Source organism: Gracilinanus agilis, chromosome 1 (genome assembly GCF_016433145.1).
Source record: "Gracilinanus agilis isolate LMUSP501 chromosome 1, AgileGrace, whole genome shotgun sequence".
NCBI classification, from domain to species: domain Eukaryota; kingdom Metazoa; phylum Chordata; class Mammalia; order Didelphimorphia; family Didelphidae; genus Gracilinanus; species Gracilinanus agilis.
In genome coordinates this window covers 173,332,123-173,353,705 of record NC_058130.1, presented here as the reverse complement: position 1 = coordinate 173,353,705, position 21,583 = coordinate 173,332,123, and the positions used below count along the sequence as shown (strand labels likewise).

General features: G+C 35.3%; 1 protein-coding gene across 3 annotated transcripts in view; it reads right to left on the bottom strand.

Moving 5' to 3' along the window:
- The window catches only part of RBFOX1 (RNA binding fox-1 homolog 1), a 379,335-nt gene that overhangs the window by 132,445 nt on the left and 225,307 nt on the right, over positions 1 to 21,583 (bottom strand). For all 3 annotated transcript variants that reach the window (XM_044659029.1, XM_044659028.1, XM_044659027.1), the window contains exon 3: positions 577 to 720. In XM_044659029.1, coding sequence (XP_044514964.1) covers positions 577 to 720 — 144 coding nt within the window. The remainder of the gene's footprint in view (positions 1 to 576; positions 721 to 21,583) is intronic.

Genomic DNA, 21,583 nt, shown 5'->3' with positions numbered 1-21,583 from the left:
TATATACACATATATATATATTAGGCTAAGAATAATATATTGTGATCATCACATCATTTTTATGACATTCATCTCATAAACGTACAAATAGTTTCGTGTTTTTGTTTTGTTTTTGTTTTGTTTTAAAGTTGGTGAGATTCAGAGCCCCAATGTGACTCAGGGGGATGCCCAGGCTGCAGATGGTAATCCCTTCTTTTATCCCCCATCTAGCTACTTGCATTTTAAAGTGCTCCATAAGGATTTCTATGATCCCATGACTCCAAAATTCCTTCATGCAAACTCAGTTTGATATTCATTTTTTCTTTTGATACTAATGCTCCCTATAAAAGGAACATCTGGTTGACTCTCAGAATTATGGGGAATATGTGGGAAATGAAAGAGAAGTGCCTAAGGGAACTAAGTCACAGCCCATGGGAAATGGGAAGACTTTGTAGCATCTAGGTCTGGGCCTTAGAACATTTTTTGTTTAAAGGAGCCCTCATGTCTCCTAAGCATCACATATAAAAGGCACTTATATGATGATAAGAATGAATGTCCAAAAATGGAGAGCTAAGAGCTGGGAGATGATATACTTACCCCAAACATTTGTCTGAGGTCCGGATCCCGGAATCTGAAGGGGATGTTTGAGACATGCAGCCGCTTCGGCTGTGATTTGTTTTCTGTGTTTTCAGAAGGTTGTGTCTGAGGCTGGCCATCAGTCTGTGCTGCGTCATCTGTCTGCTAAAAAAAAAAGAGAGAGAGAGAGAGAGAAACAAAGTAAAAGAGGTCTTCAGTATATTTTCAGGTCTGTTATCAATCCTTTAAAGCACCATACACTGGATGAATGCAAGGATCAAAGAAATCAGGCAAGGGAATTATGAAAGACAGAGGAAGGGTCTGTTTACTCTGTTCAATCCCATTTTAAGTGTCTAAGGATAGATGTATATCACTGTTGAGTCTGTTCGGATAAAATATTAGCTAAATTAAACTGCGGATGTTGTAGAAGAGGAAGAAGAAATGACCCAGTTGCTTGGCATTCCATAGACAAAAGTTGACCAACTGAACGTTACCCTTTTTAACCATTTCTTTTATATAGTAATGCTTTTTTCTGTTTTATAAAGCATAATCCTATAAAAAGAAAATAGATATATTTCCAATAACATATCAAAAGAATGAAATCTCATCCATAGAAAACAGAGAGGAAATTAAAGTCATATCGTTGCCATTAGGATTTTTATTTTATTAAGCTATCTGTTTAATCAATCCTTTTAGCTGCTTTGAACACCACTAAGACTTTCAGATCTCTTAATTCACCTGAAGTTAAAATTATAAAGCATTTTTCTCTGGTGGCTTTGTGAGAAAGCCCATTTGATCTGAAACTATGAATTTTTCCAGGCCTTGCTTTATAAAAAACATAATTTTATTTAAAAAGTAAAATATAAGCAGTCTTATCAGGCAAATTTTCAAATAATTATCATTCAGTACAAAGTGCCATCTTTTCAATGAAGCCTTTGTGATTCTCTGAAATGCTTGTGAGTGCCCTCTCTTCAAAAAACTACCTTTATTAATTTTGCATGTTTTTCTGTCTACTGATATATGTACAGGTTGTCTTCCCTATTAGAATGTAAGTTCTTTGAAGTCTAGTTTCACATTTGTCTTTATATTGCCAGCATCTGGTCCCAGAGGAAGCTAGGTGACAGAGTGGACAGAGCGTGGCTTGAGTCAGAAAGAACTGAGTTCAAACCTGACCTCAGATATTTATTAATTGTGTGACACTGGGTAAACTATTTAATCCTGTTTGTCTCAGTTTCCTTATCTGTAAAATGAGCTGGAGAAGGAAAAGGCAAACCAATCAAGTATCTTTGCCAAGAAATTGTCACTAGGGTCACGAAGATTTGGACAAAACTGAAATAACTAAATAATAACAAATTCCTATGCTTGGAACATAGTAAATATTAATTGATACAATTTAGAATATTTCTAATTAACATTTAGCTGGCATCAGTTAGCTTAATATAACCATGACCAATCCCCGGAGGTCACTTAAAAGGTTCTTTTCTTATTCACTAATTTATATCTAGAACTCAAACTCCTCTGAGACTGGGACACAAGTCCAGGACTTCTGCTCAATATTGTTAAATGATTCAACAGGTGGATTTCTTCTTGGTCAGTGGTTTCTATCTATCACAAGTTTCTAACACTTTGCTTAAACATAGATAGCTAAATAAAGTAATAATCTAAACTAATCTTATTTGGCTCGAAAGGGTCAGAACCATGCTTCCTCAGATTCCATTGTGTTCTTTCTTCCAGGTAACAAGAGGAGAAAGAAAGAACCTTTATCTATGGGAGAGCTTTAACCAAGTATCTTTTTTGCCAGCAACAAGATCCAAAAAACTCACCCAAGGCAAGTGTTGGGAAAAGAGGTGTGTATTTCTGGTAGGTAAGGAATCTTGGCATGCTATTCTATTGTGGGCAGAGGGACCTTATTGTACTTGAGTATATTATAGGATGAGTAATTACAGGATGAGTAAATCATCCTAGCCTGCCACCTAGGACATATTATTTTAACTAATTATTCTTGCTAAATATGTACCAAATTTTGTTGTTTCTCTACTGATGATGGCCTGTGAGTGCTATTAGCACCCTCTAAATTTTGTGCCATGTGGCAAAGTTCTAGTTACTCTACATACAGGTAACATTTATGATGAAGGATATTTCTGATCTATAACTTTTTCTTCTAACTTTCTATTCTAATCCTAAATGATGGAGAAAAGCTCCTGCCTCGATCCCATACTTCTAGTGACAGGTGTTCCTTAAACAATAAATGCCACTACTTCTCAGAGCAACTCTTCATTACCTTCCATTTTTACAACCTGCCTCAGTAAAGGAAGGTCCCCAGAAACCACTCCCAGAAGGAACTTGTATTTTTTATCAAAGAATACCTGTTAAGGAAATGTAAACAAAGTTTTCAAACAGAAATTTAAAATGATTTCTAATTAACAAGTGAGTCTAATTTAAGAAGTATGAAAAGAGAAAAATAGCTTTAAGTCAGAATTTTTAAAGGGTCTAAAACCTTACACTACTGAAAAAATGTCTGTATACACACATGTATGTATAAATATACACATATTTATAGTTAGATTGACTATATATTGATATGTATCCTATATGTGTAGAATATATAAACATATCTTTATATATTCAGTCTAATTATACATTAAGAAGAATCTTAAAGGGTCCCCTGGAGAATAGTTCACTGAACTCCAAAAAATTAGTATTAGAAACCCATGTTGTTTCCTTGATTTCCTACTTCCCTCATTCTGAACCTAGAGATGCTAACATATCAAATATTTAGGGCTAAGGCAAGCACTTTATAGTCTGGGAACTAAAGGTACCAATGTAAGGGCTTTGTTACAGAAAGCAGGATCTCCTTGAGGACAAAGAGGGATGACCAAGACTTCTTGGGCTGAGGACATACTAGAAAAGTGCCATAAATGAATTCAAAGATAAAACAAGAACAAAAAGTACTTCTCCCAAGTAGTGTCTAAAGAAGGCCAAACTCAATCAATGCAGCTTCTGGCCACCAGGGCCCAGCACTAATCCCCTGAGAATGGCATCAAAGTTCATTTTCCTTATTGGTAATAAGGCAACCAGTGATGCTGACATAAGGGAACTTCTTTGAGCTTCTTCATTAGTGTAGTGTTAAGAACTTAGTAATCACTTAAATGTTTTTCATCCATCCATTCATTCATTCATTCTTCGTCCATCCATTCATTCATTTGAAATTATTACTTAAATACAAATTAAAATGCTTACTTCCCTTTCTGAGAAGAAGGCTTACTTGCATTTAAATTTTACCACAACTGCAGAATGTTTCAGTTTAATAAACCTAATTAGGAATTACAGAGATTATGATTAAACATATTAAATGATTAATAGCATTATGTCACTCATGTGAAAATTAAAATTAATCATCTTTAGTCAAACAGTACTTTGGAGAAATCTTTGTGTTGTTTTCTTTGATAAAAACATACAACGCTTAATTAATCATTTTGTAACACGCATTGGTACAAGTGTCCGTGAGTTAGCATATATGAATACCTGTGTATGTTAAAAAAAAAAAACACCCTCTTTAAACAGCACAAACCACAAGTGGGTGAAGAAAGAACATTAAAATATTCTTAGAGATTATCATGTATTTGATTTTCTGTTGTTTTTTTTTTCCTACTAAGGATTGCGGGTGAATGTCCATGGGTACTGGGCTGTATGGCTTTTTTTCTGTGCACTTTACCTATGAATAAATACAAGGAACAACTCGGAATTCAATGTCACCCCATAAAAGGAAAAGCTCATTAACTCATAGAGGGACCTCTCTGCTCAGCAAAACTACAAGCTAATATCAGTAGCAGAAGAAAAAAGAGCCCTACTATTTTTTATACCAGGAATATTTTTCTTTTAATTTACTAAAGGTATAATTTTAATGGGAGAATCTTGATAGTGTGAACAGGATTTTTGTTTGTTGGTTGCTGTTTTGTTTTAGGATATGACCTATGAGAAGGATTCAGTCAAAACACTAGTGCTTTTTTCTATGACTTACCATTATTTCATTATATACTAGCCCTTCTAAAGTCAATGAAAACACAACAATAGAAAAATACTCCAAATTATTGCTCATAGGAGAAATAAACATTAAAGACCAACTATGAGATTTTAATATTTCATACCCATAAAAATAGCAAAGATGGAAACAATTATTGTTTGGAGGCCATGGAAGCCTGCAATACTAAATAACTGAGTTTTTTTTAAATTTTGGTTACGCATTTAAAGAGCAACATATGAACATTTTGATTTACAAAGACCAGAGGGAAGATGACATATGAAACTATAAATAAAACTATATGAAAGTAAAAACTTTCATCAAAATCATGATTTCATAGCATTCTTTTTCTTCCTTAAGTCTGCTGATGTTTTCAAGCTCCAGCTGCAACATTACCATGATAGGAGCAAGGCTCTTTAAGAAACAAGGGCATCCAAAGGAGTGTTCCTTTTTTTGCAGAGGCTTGACTAGATTCCTGAATAAACTTATTACGAACATTTTAAATCTTATGTATTACATATAATATAATGGTAATAAAACTGTCCTTGTCTGTATCCCATTCTGAACTTCCTTTTGCTCCCTTTCGTATATTTTTAAATATTTTAAGGTTTGTACACTGTTGTGCAAGAATCATTTAATTTTATCCTCATAATAATCCTAGATGATTAGTGCTATTATTATTCTCATTTTACAATGAAGAAACAAAGGCAAATAGCAGTTAAGTGACATGCTTCAGGTCACATACATATTGTTTGCAGCTGGATTTCAACTCTGGTCTTCCTGACTCTGGGTCTAATACTATAGTAATACACTAGTTCTTCCTCCAAGGAGAAATATATAATACAGGAATACCATACTTTTTACAATATATTCCAGAAAAGTTGCAAGTAAATTTATCATAAATGTGCTAGGAGAATTTATTATTTAAAGGAAATCTGAAATTATTTGATAACATAATCCATTTCTATATTTTGTAACTGGATATTTGACATATGATTCTTAAGGCAGGCCATGTTTTATTATTAAATTAATAATAGTATCTAGATTTTGAATATTAGTCTGATTACAAAACTTCATCTTGATTTTTCCAACAAATGTGTGTGGCAGGAATGAAAATAATTCTATCTTAACTTTATAAATGAGAAAACTAATGGAACTGCCTACCCAGATATATACCACAGAGACTGATCATTTTTTATAAAAATCACCTTTTTTTCTTTTTTCTTTTATATACAGAAATTCTCATTATAACTGATGCTTATAAAATTTTAAATAATTTAATTTTTTAAACTAAATTAATTTATTTGCTACATTAAAGTTCTACAGCAAAAGTAGTAGAGGAAAATGTATACTTCTAAATGCTTACATCGACAAAATAGAAAAAAAAACAGATCAATGAATTTGATATGCAATTAAAAAAAACTAGAAAAAGAATAAATTTTAAATTTCCAATTAAATGCCAAATTGGTAATCCTATAAATTAAAGATAAGATTAAAAATTTTAATTAATTTTTAAATGGAAGAAATGACCTGCCCCATGTTACACAGATATTAAGTGGTAGACTGGAACTCTCCTGAACCCAGGCCTTTTTGGAAGGAACTCTAAGAGGGAATAGAGTTGTGAATCAAACATGAGCCCGGAGTTCAAATCCTATTTCTTCTCCTTATTAGATGTGTTACCTTTGCCAAAACAATTTTGCTGGACCAAGTGAAGTGATTCAAACTGATTTATCTTCAAAGTCCCTTTCAGATCTAAACTCTTTGGTTCTATAGGAAGAGAGAGCACAAGCTTGTGAATTAGGCTTTGGAAAAATAAGAATTTTCATGAAAAATCATGATTTCATAGCATTTTCTTTTTATTCCTTAAACCTGCTGATGTTTTTTAGGCTTCCAACTGCAATATTACCATGACGTTAGGAAGGCTCCTGAACATGTGAGTTGGGTCCATAGGGCTGTTGATCTTTCTGCAAAAGCTTAACCAGAGGTTTCTGAATAAGCTCATTACAAGGGCAATACCTTTTTTTTTTCTTTCTTTCTTTCTTTCTTTCTTTTTTTTTTTTTTTTTTTTTTTTTGCTTTGGTCTTGTGATAAATCCCTATCAGGATCTGGAATGTTTGCTGCAGGTATTTCTTAATAAACAAACTCCCCAGATACTTCTGTATGTTATCAATGCTAAGAAAACACCGCTGGCTTTAATCTCCTGAAGATCACTTAGTGCCTTCACAAGGACTTTAATAAAGAGCTAGGGGCCGCCTCCCTGTCCATAATCATTCCTAATTCAATGAATAGCTCAGAGCTACCCAAAACTAATCCCAGTGAAATTGGATTTAGGCATCGACCAATCCAGTGGTGACTATATCAAAGGATGAATGCAGTCTTATAAAAATATGTGCCTTTTGGCTGCCCCTTTTAATTTTGTCTTCTCTCTTTGCCTATTAATGCTCCTTGTCCCAAGTCTCAAGTTCACCATGCCTAGCAATCTAGTTATTTGTTAATATTTATATTTTTCTGCAGACCAAGTCTTGACTTTAATTGGGATAAGATGTGGATAGTCATTTGGGACTAAGATTTGATTCCTATAGGCAACTCCTGATTACAGAAATTCTTCCCTCCAAAGCAGGTCAGTCTCTGGAACCCAGAGTCTAAAAAGAATTGCTTAGATAATTTAGAAGTTAAGTGACTTGCCTAGGGTAAGGATGTGGTCAGAGATAGGGGGGCTGAAGCCATGCTTTCCGCACTTCCTGCCCCTCTATATAGTTTCTATATATGCTGCCTCTCTAGGTTTTTGGATTATCATCCCTTAAATTATATGCACAACTGGATTAAGGTCGGAGGAGAGGGGCTGTGGCATGGTGTCAATGATATGAAAAGCACCTTTTTTAGGTTTGATAAAGCTAACCCTGTGAACACTAGCTTCGCTGCTGCCTCCAGAACAAGGAATGTGAATAATTAAATATGTTCTGGGGTGAGTGAAGATGAGGAAAAGGCAATTACCTGCAAACAAAAGAACGAGTGGCTCAAAGTGGATAGATGCCACTGACAACCAAAGAAACGACAAAAGAATACACGTACAATGAAGGAGCAGAGTTAAAGGCCAATCTCACTGGTTACTACCACACTTTACTAGGTCTGGGAGCAGAGAAGAGAATTCTGCATCTAGGACATTAAGTATATTTAAATAAGAAAAAAAAAACCAGCAGGAACAGTAAACAGTTTATTTTACAACTGTATATATTTTACTGAGTATCTCCAAGTCTGCCATTAGCCTCCTAAAAACTCAACACATAAGAAGCTAATGGAACATTATTTTCCTCACCATTAGCCTATTGAATATTTAATATTGTATCTATACTAAAGACTTGTTTTCCTTTTATGCACAAGGTTCTTAAAAGTGATAAATAAAAAGTGTATTTTTGAAAAGCCAGCTGTTTCTTCCTCCAACACCAATCAAGTTATTTCTCTGAGAGAAAAGCTTGTGAATGTCTTCTAGGCATTATTTGATTAAGTTGACAATATTATGTGAGCAATGGTTGAGTACCCACTGTGCTTTACTTTTGACCAAATTGATTTGTGTAATGAACACTTGTTCGGTCTCTTCTCTAAGCTTGAATAGGGCTCTTGATTTAACCAGTAATGCTGGAAGCCAAGTGAATTTACAGCGCCCACAGTCACTCTCTCTCAATCTGGAGAGAATAGCAAGAGCAGTACATGAGCAAGCATAATTCAATACATTGGGCTATAAGCTCAGAAAATAATATCACAGAGCTCTGCAATATACCTATTTGATTTGATTTGTAAACCTGATAAAAAAGCAATCGAGAAAAGTTCAGGGAGAAAAATATATATGTTCTAAGCAAAAATGTAACCATATTGAATGTGTACAAAGAACTGAAAAAAATCATGCATACTAAATCAGCTTCATACCTTGCTTAGACAATATTGTGCATTCTCCATTTAAATGAAGATTGTGAAAATTCACTTTCCTTTTTTTTTTTTTTCAAGAAGGCCTTGGGAAAGAATTAAACATAAATTTGGGATTTTTGTGGGCTGTTACTTCAAAATTTAATGGCAAAGATGTCTGAACATGAAGATTCATTTGAATTTGCCCCACCACCCCTCCATTTCAGTTATGCTGGCAAACAAATGAGTTTATCACACTGCTTTTGATGTAGTTAATGTGTTATTCTCCAGTTCTATAATACTGTCTTTACAGATACATGTCATACAGTTTAAAAGTACATCGAATTCCCTGAAGTATAATAAATTCAAGAAACATTGCCAATGATTCAGTCAATCAATAGGGAGAGATGGCAGAGGACAAAGGGCAAAGAATTCTTACATTGTACATCGTGATACAGGAGACACCACAGTGCCTACCTTTATTCTTTAAAAGGAGCAGAAAGCAGGTACTAGAAACCAAATGTTTGGCATCAGAAAGGGAGATGTGATTAAGCTGTCTTGTTCTGACAGATGCCAACTGACAAAATGAAATCTCAAAGATGTTTCACTTATACGGTCATGTCCTAGAGAGAATAATACTGAGAAGACCTGAAAGTCTAGATGAACTTTAATAAAGCTTTAAACCATTTATATCAAGGCTCTTGTTTTCTGAAGGCAAAGAAAACATGGTGACAAATTTTGTCTTTCCTAGGTTTCCTCTGGTCCAAGTAGCTCTTTCTCCAAGGTCAAGGGGAAGAAGTATCTCCGAGCCAAGATCCTACTGCCTTAAATGAATCCCTTCCAATTCCCAGTTTTAGTCTACAGACATGACCAAGTAGAGTTTCGGTGGAATATTCATTATTTCAGGTTAGAAGTAAAATTAGAGCCTCTTCCGCTACCTTGGGTTAATTAAAGGCTCATTATACTACATTCTATACCAAGAGGAGCTTTATAGAATTTTCACCTCAGGTCTATCATATTCTTATGTGAAGAAAGAATTAAAAGGATAATTCATCTTTCAAAAGCAACAGCAAAATAAACCATATGCCCCATTAGACTATATGTGGCCAAATTTTACTCAGCTACTTAAATAGGGTTTCCATCTTTGCTTCATAAAGCAATTCTCTGAAAAAGCAAATGACATATAATGGTATACAATTAATTAGCAGAAGACTAGTGTCTACCCACCAGATCTACTGAAATAGAAGGCTAGTATTCCTTCCACTTTACCATGAGACTTTTTTGGCCTCTCTGCACTACTGTTGGCTACTGGTCTGGATTGTCTACAAAATCCCAGAGTACCAATATGCCCCTCACACCAATTGTAAACTCTGTGCCCTCATGCATAAAGAAAACCGAATGGACGGTCTAAATAGCAGATATTCTTGGACAAAATTGAGACAGGATTAACCTTATTTCTCAGTAGAAAAGAATAAAAACCCAGTTGGTCCTCAACTCGTCATCTTGAGAAATAAAGATTGCTAAAACACTAAAATGTGTTTTCCCATCACCAAAGCCCTTTTGACAGAAGGACCTGGCATCTATTTCTGTAATTTCTACAGAGAAAAAAATACAAATGGCATTTTCTGAAGTAATAACTCATTTGTTCTACAAAATAAATTCTATATGGCCTCACCCTGAAAGTAAATGGTAATCTTAGAAATGTGTGATCAATCTGTTAATACAGAAGTTGCTATTAGTTTAAAGACTTGGTTTGGCACATTTCAGTTGTCAAGGCTATTTTTAACAAAAAACTGTAGAGAAAGGCATTCCATCCTAACTCATTTCATACTTGCATGGACTCTGGAAATCTACTGATCTGCTTCACTAAAATCAAAGTATACACATCTTCCTTTTAGAAACCAAATCTCGTCTAAACCACAGACAACAAAAAACTGCCTTTCAAAATAGGTCTGCAATCAATGAAATTATGGGCTTAGTTGTGGATCATTTGAATATCTTTTTCTTTTAAAAAATCTTAATATGCAGTAAATTTTTTTAAAAAGACAGATATAGAATCATACATGGAAAAAACCTCAATCTGCCACACTCAAATGTTTTCTTAATGAAGATTATGACTAAGCTATTATAACTAAAAAGACTTAGTTTTTACCATTTTTATTCTTCATAGTTAAGAACAGCTATAAGAACAATTTGGTTACAGATAATTTATAAGGAGACATACATTCTCAGCAAACTTTCATTCAATTTTTCTTAGCTTTGTCATTCTTTTGAAAGATGTCTCCAAACCTTCCCTCTCCCTACAATACCTCCACCCCAGAGTTTTACAGATTACTTTGTAACGCTACCATGCTTTCCTTTGGTACCACATATCTCTATGATACATCACTATGCCCAAGTGTTTACTCGTTTGTATGCTCCAATCAAATAACATGCTTAATTAGAGGAAGTGCTAAAAGAGCATTTATCTGGGAGTTAGAAAGCGTGATTTTAAATCCTATATCTGCTACTTATTAGTTGCATGAAGCCAGGCAAGTCACATCACTGTTCTATTTATAAAAGAAGGGAGTTAAACTAGGCGATGTCTAAAGTCAAATCTAATGGGTTTTTCTCTACGCTGACTCTATCTGCTGTATTTGATTCTGTTGATCATATCTTCCTGAACTTTCTCTTCTTCATTTTTTTCTGACACCACTCTTTAGGTTTGTACCTCCATGAATAACAGCTCCTGAGTTTCCTTTGCTGGATTATCATTTACAACATGCCCCATAACTACCGGTGTCCCTCAGGGTTCTCTCCTGGGACCTCTTCTCATCTTCCTCTATACTACTTCATCTGGTGATCCCATTACCATCTCTATGCTGATGATTCACAAATCTACCTACTCTATCCTCTCTGATGACCTTTAATTTCACATCTCCAACTGCCATGCAGACACATCTCAAAGTAGATGTCTAATAGACATCTTAAACTCAATATATCCAAAATGGAATTCCTTATCTTTCCCCTAAATCTTCCCTGCACTCCTACCTTCCTTACAACTTTAGAAGGTAACACCCTCATACCAGTTCCTTAGGCTCACACAGCATGTCATCCTTGACTCCTCACTCTCCTTTATCCCCCACCTGCCATATTCAATCTGTGGCCAAAGCCTGTAAATTTCACCTTTGGGATCTCTCTTTAATATATCCTCTTCTTTCCTAGGACACTGCTACCATTCTAGGGTAGGTCCTCACCACCTCAAGACAGGACAACTGTAATAGCCTGCAGGTATCTCTGCCTTTCTCAGGTCATTCCATTCCAATCCATCTTCCATTCAGCCACCGAAATACCATGAAAAGGCCCAACCATATAAACACCTTCCTCTACTCAATAAACTCCACTGGCTCCCTTTGACCCCCCAGGAACAAATGCCAAAATTCTGTTTGGTGTTCAAAGCTCTTCATAACCACTATGTACCTTACTACTTTCCCATTACTCTTCATCCCAGAGACACTGGCATCACTGTTCTTCTTCAAAGGAAACACTCCTCTCAGCTCTGGGCATTTTTTCTAGCTTCCCCCTGTCTCCCACTCCTGCGATGTTCTCCTTCCTCATCTCTGCCTACTGGCTTCCTTTAAGTCCCAACTAAAATGATTTCTTCTACAGGAAGCCTTTCCCAAACTTTTTTGGTTCTAGTGTCTTTCCTCTCTTCATTATTTTTTGTTAATCTTTCATATAGCTTGTTTGTATATATTTATTTGCTTATTGTTACCCATTTCCCATTAGATTGTGAGCTCCTTAAGGGCAAGGACTTTCTTTTGGCTCTTTTTGCTTTTCTAGAACTCAGCACAGTGCCTGGTACATAATGGTTATATATGTTTACTGACTAAGAAATTATTATGGTTTTTTTTTTGCTAACCTTTTCAGTTCTCATGAATTTAATAATCAATTGTCTGCAGATGATTCCCTATCAAGACCTAATCTCTCCCTTGAGCTTCAGTCACGTATTACCAATTGTCTATTAGAAATTTCCAATTGGATGTCCAAGAGATATATTAACATGTCTAAAATTGAAACCATTAGTGACTCAGTGGATTGAGGGCCAGGTTTAGAGATGGGAGGTCCTGGCTTCAAATCTGGCCTCAGGCACGTCATAGCTGTGTGACTCTGGGCAAGTCACCCAAATTGCCTAACCCTTACTACTCTTCTGCCTTGGAACCAATACCTCGTATTGATTCTAAGTCCAAAGGTAAGGGTTATAAAATAAGATAAAATAAAATAAAATAATCCATTTTAATTCCCTTTAAATTCTCTCCTTAGCCAAACTTCCCTGTCTCTGGCAAAGACATCATTATCCTTCCAGTAAATCAGATTCAAATTCTCAGCATTATCCTTGCTCTTTTTCACTCCCCTTCATGCATGTATCCAATCAGTCAAGATGTTTTCTCACTTCAAACCATCTTTTTCATCCAACCTTCCTTTTCTACCCACATAGCTACCAACTTAGTTCAGGGCTTCTTCATCTCTCATCTAAATTAATGTAATAGTCTCCCTTAATCAATTCCAATGCCTCCCTTTTGTCCAGAGAATAAAATATAAACTTCTCTGTTGTTTTGTTTTGTTTTTTATTGTCCTAACCAAACATGGCTCTAGTCTTATGGGGCATTATTTCCCCATGCACACTCTGAAATAAAATTTAACTGACCTCCTCTCTCTTCTTCAGTCATAACAGTCCTGTTGCTATGCCTTTACACTAACCATTTCCCCCATATCCTCCCAATGCACACCCCTCCTTACCTCTGCCTCATAGAGTCCTTTTCTTCCTTTAAAAGGTATCTCAGACAACATCTGTATGCAGTCTTTCTTAATTTTTTCCACTATCACCACCATTATTAGTGACTTTCTTCTCATAGTACCTTGTATTTAACTATTTTTACATGTAAAAATATTTCCATTTGTGCTATCTGTGTATGTATACACACACATATTTATATATACATATATATATATAATAGTAGTTATCTCCTCATTAGAATGTAAGCTCATTGTGAATATGGATCATTTCATCCATTTTACTTTTCTCCCTAGCTTCTACCCCACTAGAGTTGGAACTAAAGAGGTACAAATGTGAATAGAAGGCAGCTAGATGGTACAAAAGGCAGAATTGCTAGTCCTGGTGTCAAGAAGACATGAGTTCAGGTCCAGCCTTAGAAGCTTGCCAGTTGTGTGATCCTGGGCAAGTTACTTAGTCTCTTTCTGCCTTATTTTCCTTATCTCTAAAATGTGATGATACTAGTACCCACTTTCCAGGGCTATTGTGAAGATCAAATGAGAATATTAGTAAAATCCTTTGTAAATCTTAAATTATGTAAATGCTATCTGTTGTCATCATTATTACCTGGCATTTAATGCTTACCAAATGAATGCTTTCTGGCTCATTACTATTATAATGGAAAGAACACCAAACTATGAGCCAGAAACACCAAGGATTTAATCCCATCATTTCAATTTACTATTTATGTTATCATGGACATATCACAAATTCTTTGAGCCTAAAACTTTTCTCCAAAAAACAGAGGCAATACTTTCATTCCTTACCTCACAGGGATATTGTAAAGATGTTGTAAAATTACTTTTGTAGGCTTTGGGAACTATAAAGTACTAATTATCCCCATCCTGAATTTTGCCAGAGATCAAGAGTTCACTAGATATAAATATAAATTAATTTTAATTAGAGAGACAAACCTTTGCCTAAATGTTAGGAATTTTTCTAACTGGAATCTTAAAGCAATAATGATTGCACTTCTAAAATTTTATTTACTATAAACTGTCTAAAGCAGCAGCAGAAGGAACCCATGTAAACCTAAAGAGGTCATTATATCGCCTAAGGCTTAAAATGAGCTAAAGGGTTTAATAGGGTGTTAACACAAATATAAAGTATTATGATGGTGATCAGAGATTTTTCTAGAAAACCTGCAAAATGGAATGAAGTGAAGAAGGAATGGCATTTGTGATAACTAAATAAATCTATGTTAACAGTAAGATGAAAGAAGCGGGATTAGGCCATGGACCAGGGTTATATGCAAGAAATATTATATAAATCAAATCCATCGAATTTGGCAACTGACTGGATGTAATTCTATGGTGGAATGGGGTGTGAGAGAAGGAAAAGACAGAAAACAACATCTTGGTTTTGAGCTTACATAGCCAGAAGAATGGTGGTGAAATAAAGAAAAGTAGAGAAATCTGAAGGGGGAATCATTCAAAGTCAGAGGGCATGGAGATTAGGGAATGAATCTGCTTGGAACATGTTGAATTTATTAGTAGTATTTTTCTACCCATCTCTTATGTATAATTCCCCTGCACAGGCCTGCCTTATGTGCTGAGAAACTCCTTTTAGAAGAAGCAGCACCAACATAGAATCCTGATGTCAGTGGCCACCACGTACAAATCCAGCCACACAAATCCTACTCATAAAAGAAAGAAATCCCTACTGTAAAATATTGAGTGAGGGTGCAAGGGTTACCCACAATCTCTTAAGGCAGTCCATTCCACTTTTGAAGAGCTCTAATTGTTGGAAAGGTTTTCCTAATATCAAGATTAGGTTTACTTCTTGGCAACTTTCATCCATAGCCCCTGGTTCTTCTCTCTGGGGTCAAAAAGGAACAAAACTAGTTCTTCATCCAAATGACAGTCCTTCAGATAGTTGCAGACAACTTTCATGCTCCCCCTAATTCTTTTCCTCCTCAAGCTAACTATGCTCAGTTACTTCAACCAATCCTATAACATGGACTCAAGGATTCCACCATATTGGCTGTCCCACTTGGGATACTCTCTGGCTTATTGATGTCTTTTTTAAACTGCAATGTCCAGACGTGAACACAATACGGTACACTATTATGAAATCTGTCTGGGGCAAAGTACAGCAGGATTATTGCCTCCTTATACCTCCAGCTATACCTCTCAAAACAACCCGATCACGTTACCTTTTTTTTACCTGCCACATAGTAGAGGTGAAGGATGTAGATCCTTCAGAAGGAAGAAGGATGTAGAACCACCATGTCCTTTCCAGATTGGCTGCTGTTTATTCACAGCTTCTCCATTTTATCTTTGTGAAGCTAATTTTTTTTGGTAGCCAAAAGTAATATATTTTTATTTTTATTCCCATGGAATTTATCGTCTTGGAGTCAGCCCAAAATTCTAGCCTATCGAGATAGATCTTTCTGGATTAAGATGATCACAAAATGTTTTAGCTAATTTTCCAAGGCACAAGGACTTTTGAAAGTAATTAGATATGGAGAGAAAAATCAAAAAGAAAATAAAATAGGGAAATAGAGGTAAAATCATAAACTCTTTGGTGGACAACAATTACATTTTATTTATTTTTATTTTTTATCTCTCTCAGCCCCTCAGACAGTGCCATGCCCACCCACAGTAAACACTTTACACAGATACATATATTCACATTCAAACATGAATGCATGTAACTCACATATTTGTTCACTGATTGTGTATTTATTTATATCTGTGTATACACACATACACATTTACATGGCCAGTTAGGTTGCTCAGGGAATAGTGTCAATCCTGAAGTCAGGAAGATTCCTCTTCCTGAATTCGAATCCAGCCTCAGATACTTAATATCCATGTGACCCTGGGCAAGTCATTTAACCCTGTTTGCCTCAGTTTCACCATGTGTAAAACGAGCTGGAGAAGGAAATGGCAAATCATTCTAATATCTCTGCCAAGAAAACCTCCAAATGGTGTCACAAAGAATTGGACATGAGTGAAACAACTAGATTGAATGTGTGTGTGTGTTTGTGCAACATACAGACACATATATACCTATGTAAATACCTATGTATAAACTCACATAAATATACATACCTATATTGTGAATTTTTATTGTTTCTGAAGAGTTGATGCTGCTAAGAATTATATAAGGTAATGAATACAAAGCAATTAAAAACTTTTTAAATATTCTAAAGATATAAAAGATGATTATCATTAGTTTATACCTGAACCTGAGTCTGAGATTAGAGAAAGAGATTGCTTTTCACTATATCAGAAATACAACAAATACATTCTTTCTCCCCCTACAATGAAAAACTCTGCTCAGCTAAGCCACTTTCATCTCTTTAAAGTTGAGAAGAAGAAGATGTTTTCAAATGGTATTTCTAATTTAGGGAAAGCAAGATCTTTCTCTAGGTATCAGTTTGCCCTCAGTTTCTATAGGGTTAGTAGAAAAAAAAGATATTGTAAAAATATAATATAAAAGCAGAATTTCAAAAAAGATATAATTTTCTGTTGGGAGAAAATCCACTGCTGGTCTTGATTATTTTATATTTGTGTTTCTTAATCTTGAATTCTAGGTTACATAAAAGTATTTGATGTAATGGCTAACTGAATGATTCATCAACATCTAATTATCTTAACCCAAACCAAAAAGACTATATAACACCCCTACTACCCAGAGTATATGTTAAATGGAACTTCTCTTTAGTTCATTAACTCCCTTTTGTTAAAACATAAAACTTTTTAGAGATTTAGGTGCAAAAAAGAAAAAAAAGGATAGAATACCTTGAGAAATATTTTTATTCAGTTATGAAATAACTAAGATTTCTATAAGAAGAGTTAATTTAGCATACACTTCTAAACTTCTATACACAGTTAATTTAGCATAGATTTTTGTTAGCATTTATTGTGAAAATGGACCCCAACCAAAATTTTTAACTGTTGATTAAAAATCAAATTGAGCATTTTCCCATTTACTTCATTTTATCAGCACAAAAAGAGTTCATTCCAAGGGCCATTGTCTTTTCTGCTATTTTTATAGCCACATTGTTAGATTATGATATACATTTGATATTAGTCATCAACAATGAAATCTAACTAAATCTAAGACACACCAATGAGAAACACCAAATGTCACTCAAAAGAAATAAAAATGAATTCTCAAAAAAAGGCTAAAAAGCATGAACAAGGGGAAAAAAACACCATCAGGAACAAACTAGGTCTCAGAGAGTAACAGAAGATGGAAAAAGTGAGAGAAGAGGAGACTTCAGATGACAAATTTGTTGATTAGAGGGGAAGCCTTTCAGAGGGATCATTGGAAGGGGTAGGCTCATCTATAGTGGAATATAGGGAGAGAATGGAGAGAAAGAGAAGAAGATAGGAAAGGGTGAGACTAAGAAAAAGTAGTTCTTCAGCAGCTGAGAGTTCAGCCTCCATGGCAGTGGGAAGGTGAAAAAAAAATGGGCATTGCTAGTCTCTGAAGAATGAATGTATGAAAAGGATCAATGAGTAAGAAACATTCTTGAGAAAGGCAGATTAGAAGGTCTAAGGCTTGTATACCATTCTGTCTTATCTTCAGTCTCTCCCAATCTACTGGTTCCCTTCTAGCTGCATAAAAAACGCCCATGTGTGACCTATCCTTATTCTACCACCCTATTATATGTTATCTCCAGTAGGTATGTCTCTTTCTTTCCTTTTGTGGATAAACTCCTTGTGAAAGCAATCTATAATATGAAGAGGTAGTTTTATAAAGGCAGTTTATAAAAGAAGAAATCCATTCTGTCAACCACCAGATGAAAGCTCTAATCACTGATAGAGAAATGCAAATTAAAACAATATTGAAATTCTACCTCACAAAAATGACAAAAAAGAAAAATGACAAATGTTGGAGGGGACACAGGAAAATAGGCACATTTATCCACTGTTGGGAATTAGTCTAGCCATTCAGAAAAACAATATGGTACCACGTCCATAAAGTTAATAAATTATACATATACTTTCATCGAGCTACACACCACTACTAGATCTATACTTGAAAGAGATCAAATAAGAGGAAACAGCCTGAAAAGCACAAAAATATTTATACACATTTATTTTTATAGTATCCCCAAATTGGAAACTCTGAGATTTTCTTCCTATTTGAGAATGACTAAACAGATTATGAATGCAATGAAATATTATGACACAATAAATTACAAAATAGACATTTTCAAAGAAGAACTCTAAGAAATGAAATAAAGAAAAATGTATAGAACTAGGAGAAAAAAGTAAATGACAACCACACTTTAGAGAAAATAACTCTAAAAGATTTTAGAACTCTGGTCACTGAAGTGAGAAAACACAAATCCAAAGGACTAAAAATGAAACCTGTTGCTCACTTCTTGCCAGAGAAGTGATGAACTTAAAATGCAGAGAGAGAAACATACATATTTACAGGCATGATCAATGTAGACATTTGTTTTCCTGGACTATACGTGTTTATAATGTGAATTGTTTTTGTTGTTTTGTTGGTATAGTTAATTTTTTTTGAAGGCCAAAAGAGTGTTCTTAAAGGGGGCAGTGGGATGGATATATTATAAATTCCTGAAAAATAAACAAATTTATTTATTTAAAAAGAAACCAATGTCGTCCATACTAGGTACCTTAAATTTCCCTCTTCAAAATCCTCTGTAGTGTCTTCTAACCCCATCATTCAAATGAAATTTCTCTCTCCAAGGTCACTTAAACTCTCTTACTTGCCAAATCTAATAGCCTTTTCTGGATCTCAATCCTTTCTAATACCTCTCAAGCATCTGACACTGTTGATCCCCTGTGTAGGGATACTAGGTTTTCATGACAGTGTCTTTTCCTGGGTCTCCCACTATTTCTTCTTCTTTGCTGGTTCTTTATTCATGTCATTACAATTAATTGTGGATAACTCCAGGCTATGACTATATACAGGGTCATCTTCTCTTCTCCCCCTATACTCTCTTACTTAGTGATCTAATCAGCTTCATTAGGTTCAATTAATATCTCTATGCAGATCATTTTGTCTCCCTCTTGTGTTCCAGTACCAAGCACCAACTGCTTTCTAGACATCTTGAATTGGAGGTCCTATAGGCATCTCAAGCTCAACATGCCCAAAATATTATTTCTCTCCCTAATTATTGAGAATGTATGCATCAGGCACTATGCTAACCCTGATATATATATATATATATATATATATACACATACACACACATAATGTATACATGACAGAAAACATTTTATCATTCTATATTCACTCACCAGTCACAAGACACAGATTACTATAAATTAGCTTTGGACAAGCCATAGGGAAAACTGTTCTTGTACACATGCCACTAAGAAAGTATGTAGAAACTGAGTAATTCGAAATTTTACAGTTTCCAGAAATTCATGACAGATCATTTAAAAAATTCTGGATTTGGCATTTTAAATATTTTCAACTTTTCCTACTTCCTTAGATTGAAATGCAATTCTTCTTTTTAAAAAAATATATTTGTTAATATAAAAATGATCACTTAATTATGACTAATATAAAATGCCCTGTAGAGTGATAATTTAATAATATTACCATTTTATTTATACAGTGCCTCTGGGCTTCTCATTAAAACTATAAGTAAAAGCCAACTAGATGGCATGGCCCAAATGCTATCTAAATCCTAAAGTACTATAAAACCATAAACCCTCCCCTGGCCATCATAAAGAACTTTCCACTATGTCATTTAAAATTATTGTAAGCCCTGGGAGACTACAACTCCCAGGACTCCCTGCTACAATTTCCCCCGACACCTCCCACTTCCTTTGTGGGAGGTATTGGAGAAAGTATAAAGAGAAAGTTTGGGGTCTTTTGGGTCTCTGCTCTCTGGAGCCTGGAGACTGGCTGATGCTCTCTACCCTGATCTCTCTCAGGGCCTTTTTCCCTTTCTATCTACCTCCTAGTTTTTCCTAGACCTTCCCCTTTCTAATTTAAATAAAACCCAGCTATTCTAAACCCTAAAGTTGCTCTCTGATCTTCTATTTGAACCCTGAAGGGCTCTGGTCAATTTCCTCCTTCAGGGGCTGGAGACCACTACCTTCCTTTCCCTTCCTCTACCCTCTTCTCTCCTTTCTCCCACTCCTACCACCTTCCTACCTATCCTCCCTTCCCCTCCCCTCATACCACCTAGTCCAGGAACTGATACTACTCAGGAGCAATACAAAACGCAGACCATACTCCACTCTACCCATTCCTTCCTCTTCCCTGATGCTCTGGTGGGAGAAAGGGTATTTCAGGAGAACTACAGGAAGAACACAAAGGGGATACTGAGGACAACTATAATAGGGATATTATAATAGCTGGTTCTCACCTATCTATATAAATGGGTAATAGCTTTGCTTACGTAAATTAATGCCTAAAAGGTGCAAATCCAAAAATAGATGAATTATTTTCCCAAAAAACAAAGGGAAACACTTTGACTTAAGCAAACCTACTCTCAACCCCTCCAGTACCCAGTTGAAAAATCCAAAGGCAGCAGCTCCAAGAGTTACTTGAACAAGCTGAATAGGGTCTAGACTGTAATGAGTATTCAGCTTTGAGTCTTCTTTTTAGGTTTTAGTTTTATCTTCCGTTAAATGGAGCAGGGAGAGGGAGCTGTATTTGATTGACTCTAAGGACTCTTTGAATACTAAATTCTAGTAATCTTTTGAGGTAACAGACAGAATAGAATCCAAAGATTTAGCTGATATCTCTGATTTGCCAAATATCGCTTCTGTGACTCAAGTTATTTAACAGCTCTATATCTCAGTACCTTCACCTGTTAGAATTCATAACCTCTATGTGTCCCTTCTAACTCTAAAATCTATGTCCCTGTGATCTTTATAGTGCTGCATAATCCTGGGTTTCCTCATTCTATTTTGCCAATTTGTGATAGGAGGTAACAGTTAGGTGGTGTAGTGAATAAAGAGGGCACCTGGTGTGGAGTCAAGAAGATTTGAATTCAAATCTAGCCTGTGACACTAGGCCTATGATCCTAGGCAAGTCACTTAACTCCTATTTGTAACAGTTCCTCATCGGTATAATGGGGACCCCCTAGAGAAAGAAATGATAAACCACTTCAGTAACAGTATCTTTGCAAAGAAAAGCCCGTAGACAAAGTCCATGGGGTCATGTGGTGGACACTAAATAAGTTAACAACCACAAAGACAGGATGTAGGGTTGGAAGTACTGATAAGATAAGAGACAACACAGAAGAGAGAGCCCTGAACTATGGACCCTGAGTTAGGAATCTTGAATTTCAATTTAGATTTTTTGATTTAATGGCTATATGGCCTTAGGCAAGTTACTTC